This window comes from Sinocyclocheilus anshuiensis, unplaced genomic scaffold (assembly GCF_001515605.1).
Source record: "Sinocyclocheilus anshuiensis isolate Anshui unplaced genomic scaffold, SAMN03320099.WGS_v1.1 scaffold51, whole genome shotgun sequence".
Taxonomy (NCBI): domain Eukaryota; kingdom Metazoa; phylum Chordata; class Actinopteri; order Cypriniformes; family Cyprinidae; genus Sinocyclocheilus; species Sinocyclocheilus anshuiensis.
The window spans coordinates 941323-949796 of record NW_015548296.1 but is presented as its reverse complement, the minus strand read 5'-3'; the positions used below and the strand labels follow the sequence as shown (position 1 = coordinate 949796).

The 8474-nt window shown below is 38.8% G+C and overlaps 1 protein-coding gene across 3 annotated transcripts in view; it reads left to right on the top strand.

The window, feature by feature from the left end:
* The window catches only part of LOC107656013 (myoD family inhibitor-like), a 42915-nt gene that overhangs the window by 25061 nt on the left and 9380 nt on the right, over nt 1–8474 (top strand). For 2 of the 3 annotated variants that reach the window (XM_016443662.1, XM_016443661.1), the window contains exon 3: nt 3379–3519. In XM_016443662.1, coding sequence (XP_016299148.1) covers nt 3379–3519 — 141 coding nt within the window. The remainder of the gene's footprint in view (nt 1–3378; nt 3520–8474) is intronic. The other variant, XM_016443663.1, reaches the window with a different exon arrangement.

The following is an 8474-nucleotide window of genomic DNA, read 5'->3' as shown; positions in this document are numbered from 1 at the left end:
ATATATATATATATATATATATATACGGCAGAACACATACAGTGGATACATTTTCACGCTGTATAGATCCCGTGTTTGCGGGCCTGAGGGCATCAGTTAATTTACTCATCCTTTTCCTGCTGGATATACTAGTTGCACTCATTGTTGGTCACAAGACATCGTGGTTTCTATATGTTGTGAACGAACCTTTTCAGTCCTTGATACAAAGAAAGCTTTGTTGTCTCTTGATTGGATCAATCTTTAATCACTCCTCTGAGTAGATGACGACATGACTGGCAGGAAATCGACCCAGAATATTGGAGTCATGTGCTGGGGGTGATTGGTATAGATACCTCATGATATTCACATCCACAGTCCACAGCTTATGGGGGCCTGTTTCACAAGACAGAGACCTTACATCTTTCATTCTGTAGAAGTTGAAACATCCACAGCTTATGGGGGCCTGTTTCACAAGACAGAGACCTTACATCTTTCATTCTGTAGAAAAAAGAAGTTGAAACAATACTCAAATCACTCGCTTTTTTTTCCACAGAAAAAAAAGACTGAAGATTAATGTCATTATCATTTTTGGGTGAACTATCTCTTTAAGAAAGAACGTGTGCCAGTGTACTACAGAATATCGCTGTAAACAGTCCCTGGGATTGTGTACCAATAGGATGCTGATGTACATTTTTCCAAGTAGTCTTTACCGCAAGACACCTCATTCCTGTTGTTGTGGGAAAAGTACTATAAAATTTAGGTGCCCCCCCCACAACACCGAACATTACGTAGCGCAATGCCTTTCATGCCATAAAGTCTTTATGCCCATTACCCACATACTATATTTAAATTCCTATGTTCTTATGTTGTTTGCTGGAAAATGTATGAGCCCTGTTTACAAGTCATGTAAAGTTTCCACACATTTTCTGCCTCTAGGGTCCACACGCGTTGCATGTAGAAGTAATGGCCTATATACATACCTTAGTCCATCACATTTTGCAAATTTTTTTTATTTTTTATTTTTTTATATGTACTTGGCCAGCTCTAAAGCAACTAGCGTGTCTAAAGCACTGGATCGTTAACCCAGACGTCTGATTCCGAAAGGCTTTTGCAAACGTGGCGTAATTGCTGAGATCATTAAGTGCAGGTTCTTGAAATTCTTCGCCACATAATACGGAAGGCTGAGCTGAAACTATGATGCCTGCGCAGTAAATCTCCCCTGCCTGCTGTACGGCTTGATTATGATGAGGAATTAAAGCTCTGCCTTTGATAACTGCTGGGTTCTAGTTGCTAATGCTCAGTGATCCACAGCAATGGGAGAACAGAAGGAGCTGACGCACGCTTCAGTGCCACAGCGGTATAAAAGCAGACTTCTGTTCAGCAGTGTTACTGAGGCAGGCTTCAGTGGTCTGTGTTTTAAAGCTAAAATGGTTCATAAACGTGATCCCTGTCTGTCCACAGCCCCAGCGCTGCTCTCACACTCACCCACATCAGCTTATAAACTCTCTGAACCCTGCAGGTTTCACTTTCTCACTTTTCTCTTTCTTTGTCTCTGTATTGCTTTCCTCTAATAATTGAATGTGTATTATAACACAGCTTTCTTGAATACTTTGATTCTGATTGGTCAATCACAGAATTCCATTGTCAAATATTTTGTGCACTTACTGCTATACTTAGACTTTCTTATTACCCTGTATGTTATATATTTAATATACTAATATATGTATTTATTTTTTTGATTCACAAAATAAACTTTTTAAGCTCACATGTTCTCTGTTGTGGTTAGAGGTTGATTTTTTCGACTTTTGCTGGTGTTATTGTGACTTTTTCTGCCCTGTCAGCAGCTGCTTCCAGATGTAGACTTACCAATTCCAGCTCCTTCATTACTACACAGGCAGATGCACATACAGGATATACTGCCCAGGGGCTTGCACAGAACCACGAGATGCTTTGAGACCTCAGCAGGCAAAGTGTCAAGGGATATTTGTGCTGCTGGCATGAAGTGTTGCAAACAAGCTGTACTTTTATTTGTCATTGAGGTTGAGGAGGAGAGAATGTTGACGTTTCTGTGAGCTATGAGCTCAGGCCCTGACAATTTGTTTGTTGTTGGAGTTTTGGTTGAGGAAATGGGGGATGGAAGCCCCTCGTGAGTCGTCTTGGTTTGCCTGCTCAGAGGTGAAAGAGTTTAGTAGAGAAAATAAATAAGAGCGTATGGTTACAGTTCTGTCAGCAGCTAGATCTGTCTGATACTGATAGGTCAAGATCCCTGTCACTCAAACTCGGCTCTCTCCCTTTTATTTCTCTTTCTGGCTCTCTTTCACCAAGGTCAAGGGATTTAATTTTTAATTTAAAAACTACATGTTCAAAAGTACATATATACAATTATTTTATTTTTTTAAACTACAAGCAATATATATTTTTTAAATAGACTAGTCTGTGGTTTGCTTGAACAACTAGTAAAATAATTGGTCAGGAAGCTTTCTATAATCAGGTTGGTTTGGGGTTGATCTGCCCCTGGTTTGACATGTTTTTAGTAGTTTAAAAATTGTTTATGAACTAGTTTACACTCAAAAACAGTGCAAGATGCTATGCAATGGCAAAAAAGACATCCATTTGAATGCTGTATCTGCAATGCTTTACAGATCTAAAACATTCTGAGAGGGTTTTACCATGCAAAACTCCTAATAGCCCTTTGTGGGTGGTAATATATTTAAAAAGTAATCCTCTTGTCGACAAAATTGACGAGATTAAGAAAAAGGAATAGAAATCCCTAAACACAATCACACAAAAAAGGTAGAAACAGGAATCTGCCAAAATCCAGTAAAGCAAAACGAGGCAGAGAGTCACTAAAGGAAATAAACAGAGAGCAGTGGACTGATGTTCCACAGGAGATGCTGTGTGTTTATCAGACAGCGAGTAAAGCCCAGCTGGCTTCCATTTGGGTAGGTATGGGCCAGAGGCCAGGATGGAGCAGAGCTCAGTTGCTCAGTTGCACTCAGCTCAGCTAAACACAGTGCTTCTCCTCGCTAAGACCCAGTCCTGACCCTCTTTGATGTCATGCTGCTTTAGCCTCCTCAGACAGCCCTGTATAATTACCAGGCCACATAATAAGACCACTTGGCTCTAGCTCTAACTTACAAAACACGCACACACACAAACACATGCTGCTGACCGCATGAATGTCCTTTTTCAGATACGTGAGCACAGCGTGCATGCAAAGTGATGATCTAGCAAAATAGCTGGTGCAAATATAAACACATTTCTAAACTGAGCATCCACATTGTACTGTTGTTGCATCAAGACAATTTAGAAATCGATATGAAAGCAAAGCTCTCTGTAATCTCTGTGTAACTTTTCTTTTCTTTCTCTCTCCTCTGTGTTTGTGTTTTTTGGCCTCAGAAGGGAATAAAACCGGTGAGCAGACAGCACAGAATTCAAACACCCCACCCATGGAAAAGACAGGAGACGTGGAGAATGGCAACAACAACAACAGCTTGTCCCAACCGGACCTCACTAGCACTTCTGGCAAAAGCATAACATGTAAGCATGAAACAATTGGACTATGTTACCGAGCAGCCCTTTACAGTTTGTTTGTACTTGGTCTGTCTGTTCCATTTTTATAGAAGCAGATGAAATGACGAGGAAATTACGACTGATGACACTGACCAGAGGGACAGAGATGTTAAGGTCACTGTTATAAAAGAATCTGGGTCTTGATTAGGATTTGATCCTAAATTCTATGCATTTCATCCTATGTCGAGAGAGGAACAAATGGGTATTTATAAAGACAAATAACTGATGTGAAAATTTTCTTATGCGTATACCAACTAAAGAGCATGCATACAAACGTTTTGGGTTCCAACATTGTTTATTAAAATGTATTCAAATGTAAAGACAAATAGACACAATATATGAATATCACAATATGCATTAACATTATTACATGCACAAATGAACAACTGCTCTGTAATAATAATCACAATTACCTTTTTATCTCACAATTCAGACTTTTTCTGGAAATTCTGACCAAAAAGAAAGAAAGAGAGAAAGAAATGCCCAAATTGTGAGATATAAACTTAATAAGGAATAAATTGTCTGAATTGCGAGAAAAAAGGTAATCTTTTTTTGTTCCATGGCAGAAAAAAAACCCTCTGAGATGTAAATTCAGAATTCAGGGGAAAAAAGTCAATTGTGAAAAAAATCATAAAAAAAGGTTTAAATTAAAAGTTTATACAAGTTTATATCTCCTAATTCTGACTATTTTTCTCAGAATTGCGAGCTTATTTTTTTCGTAATTACGTCACAATTTCATTTAGCTTAAAGTCCGCATGAAATCAAAATTTACAATATTTATTTTGTTAGCGCACATTGCTAGTCTTAAGGTCAACAATTAATCCATGCAAGTTAATTTTTTTTTTTTTTGGTAATCTTTAATCAAAATCTGATCATTTACTTGTGCTCTGGAATGTCGTTCCTTCTCTGATGACATCAGTTTGACGGCTTGGGCAGAATATGCTTAACCACGCCCCTCCGACCGTTAGTTTGCTGCGAGTGAGAGATGAGAGGAGGAGCACAAAAATAAAACCCCAGCCTCTACTCAATATTCCGTTTCAGTTGGAAATATGTAACCATACTGAAATAAAGTTGGCAGCAACTTCCAGTTCACATGGACTTATAATTTAAAATGAACTGCGATTTATGAAGTAGGGTGCATTTAGGAAAATCTTTTGTCTGTTTGTTTTATGAGTTTGTTCCTAAATTTGGGTTTGTCAGTGAAATATTTTTGTACTGCTGTATTTATAGGACATTAGAGAGACAGGAAATGATGTGGGGAATGGGATCAGGGTTTGAAGTCGCCCATTTATGAGGGCCTCATCTCAATAGCTCAGAGCAAGTGCGCTAACTACAGGGCCACGTCTCTGACTGATCTTGAGCAACGAATGTTCTGGAGATGAAGCAGTGACGTGTACCGGTGCTAAGGAGTCTGTGGTGTGTCTGTGACTGTGTAGATATAGACTGGGTGTGTACTAGTCAGTAGGCTGTGACTAAGTCCTCTGACTAAGGGGTAGGTTGTTGATATGTCCTGTTACTGAGTCACACAACACCTGTCCCCTCGGGGACAGCTTACCCACCCATAACCTGGAATAACTACATAGACATAATGAGCACATTGACTAATCACACACTCAGCTGTGTTTGTTTTTATCTACAGCTCTGTGTATTAAACACATTTATAAAATGGTAGAGCAAAAATATTGCTGAACCCAGACATAGATTCACTTTGGCAAGACAATGACAGAGGCTCTCATGTCAGCTGAAGATGGTTAAGAGCTCCGTGAAATGGCCCACACTTGCTTTATTTAACAACCGAGATTTGAAATTTTTGGAGGTAACTGCTATTGTTGTGATGTTGCCTTGGTTACAGTGCCAGGTGAGTTATAGCACTGTGATTTTGGCAGTCAGCACCAGCTTTCTTACTGCTCTCCAAAGCATATATAGGTGATAGTGTTTCAAAGTCTTTCAGCTTACTTTTCACATGAAACATGGGCTTTTGGGTTTGTATGATGTCAATTTATTTGAAGTATAATAGGGCTGAGTGGTATATATGAGCAATATCACACGATTAGCAGTGCACTATGGCTGTATATTGGCACGGCTGTGATTCGGCCGTAGGTCGAACATTTTTTTTAAATAGACGTTTTCTTTATTAAGACAAAAATGTAATTTATTAAAAGTTAAAGTGGATTTGGGCATCCTCTGTTACACTCGCTGTGAGAAATACTGCAAGCAGAGTGACACAGATGGTGAAACTGTTGGAGTTCTGTTATCACTAGAATATCACACTCTTATCAGTCAATCAGATTAGAGGACCAGAAAGAACTGTTGTATAAACCAGTATATACCATGCAATGGTAGAAATGTGTGACTAATAGAGATTCTGCTGTAGCCTGGAAGATGTATGTTCGAATGTGAGAATGACCAAACATGGATGGTGCTAATGTACAGCGTAGAACATGCCTCAAAACAAGTAGCCTTAATATGAGAATCTGTTCTTAAGGGATGTTGAATTTCATATTATTGCTTATGTATGGTGCGAGTGTACAGTGTGAGGTATATTCTTTAAATTGATTCTTTAAAACCATTTTATTTTAGTAAGGAGCTTCAATGAAGTTAGTAAGAAGTTTTTGAAAGAAGTCTCTTATGCTCACCAAGGCTGCATTTATTTGATCAAATATTCAAAATAAGCATTGTGAAATATTGCAGTTTTGTTAAATTTTAAAGTGTCGTTTATTCCTGTGATGGCAAGGCTGAATTTTCATCAGCCATTACTCCAGTCTTCAGTGTCACATGATCCTTCAGAAATAATTTTTTGGACTTTATAAATGTGTTTACTGTCACTTTTAATCAATTTAATGCATCCTTCCCGAATAAAAATATTACATTTTTTTTTTTTTAAATCTTACTGAACTTAAACAGTACTGTATAAAACAGCTAATATTTCACATTTGCATTTAAACTCAAAGGCATGATCTGTAAATGTTGGCTATTTCCACAGATGGCTAAATGCAGGCTTCTTTAAAAGAAGTCATCAAAGCCCAGCCTTAGCCCCACTGCACTTGTACTTTTACAGTTATTGCTGGGGAAAAAAAGCTGACTGTGACTTCCTGTAAGTGTTATTCCATGATGAATAAATAGATCCATGCAGGACCCCAATGAGACAGCCATGAGCGTGTTTGCACACTGTCACAGGTTATGTGAAACCTACTGAGAATAAGTATGCTTAGGACAGGCCCTCACTGTGTGTGTGGTAGGTGAGGTCGTGCTCTGGTTGTCCAGTCTGAGCCCATGCGCTGACACATTCCAGACACCTACTGCTGCTTATTTACAGGAATAATTGTGCTGGGGCGGCTATAGCTGAGCTCTGCGGCTATTTCCTCTCTCACATTCACCTCCTCCTGGAGACCATTACAGTACATCTGAGCATATGACCAGCTAAACTTTATCTAGCAGGAAACCAAGGCACCGACTAAAAACAAAATTGGTTGTGGTGGTTGCAAGTACCGTGACTGGAATTCTTGCGGAGACTTTGAGAGCGGAAAGGCTTGTAACATGATCTCATTGTCTCTTCACAGTCTAGCAACAGTTAATTTAGAAAAATTATGTTCACAAAAGTTAAATGGTCTTGAAGGCATGTGTTTAATAGGCATGTGGAAGCCAGGTGATCATGCTAACCTGGTGTACGTTGACTGCTCATATGGCAATGATACTGAATGTTTGCCCACTTCCACAAATCTGTCACACTTTAGTGTGTCTTAATGTGTAGATTTGGTGTGACGGTATGACATTACCTGTCTAAAAGTTCCCAGTAATGAGCTGGCCAGAGTGCAGTGGAGACTCTCTACAGGCTGATTTGTGTAAACGCTTGGCCACAGCATTGGGGTGTTTAAGACCCCGCAAAGACCCAGCGTTCCGCGTCAGTATGAAGAAAACATAAAAAGGAGATTATGCATCCTGCATTTCTTGGCTCGTCCCTTGCACATTTTTTTAAATGCCCATAAAAATGACAGTGTTACGATTGCATAACAGAACGGACAAAATGTACAACTCCTCAACCTCAATTTTGTCCCTGCAAATGTGTCTCCCTTGACGCGTGTGGTTTTATTTGCAGATGGACCCGTGAGATGTGCCTATTTGGGACTCGTAAAATGTTGAACACTATTGCATCATCTGCTTTATAAGAAGTGTGCAATCCTTTATGGGTCCATATGTGCTTTGAGGCAGGCAGTTGCTTATTTATCTTTTGTTTTATTTTATTTTTGCATATATATAAAATATGTGCTTCTCAATAGTGATGTAACAAGTTTTATTTTGTGCAGAAATCAGCAACTTTGGTTGAAAACAAAAGTGAAGTTTCAGCCAGGTCCAAATGCTCCAGTTCAAGGCAATGATGTCATGGATGTTGCATGCGTGTCTAGACTGAATGCCTTTGACAGTCTGTGAGAGTGCAGAAAAGGCTGTTAAATTCACTTTTTTACTTTGGATATGTGTCTAGTGTGAGTGAGAAGTAATAAAAGAGTGAGAACATGGGTTCAGGTTCAGGTCCTCTAGCAGAGTCTGTGTTGATGTCATGTAAGTGAAGATTGCTTTTACAAAACCATTTGCTGTTTGCCTTTTTTAAAAATGCTCACTCATATTACTCAATGTTTTAGGGCGTAAAAAGGTTAGTACTTATAGATTTTTTTTTCTGAGCTTAATATCCAATGTTTGCATTAATACACTTAATTCAAGGTCTGGTTAATATATTAACAGTCTTGGAAAAAAAAAATTGAATGAGTATGAGACTAATTGGTCTTAAGAAAGTCCTTCAGAATCAGAAAGAATCAGAAAGAGCTTTATTGCCAAGTATGGTGTCACAAGCTTCCAGTACACGGAGACAACAACAACACACAGATAATAAAAATGAGATGTGAATAAAATACACATGCATAAATATA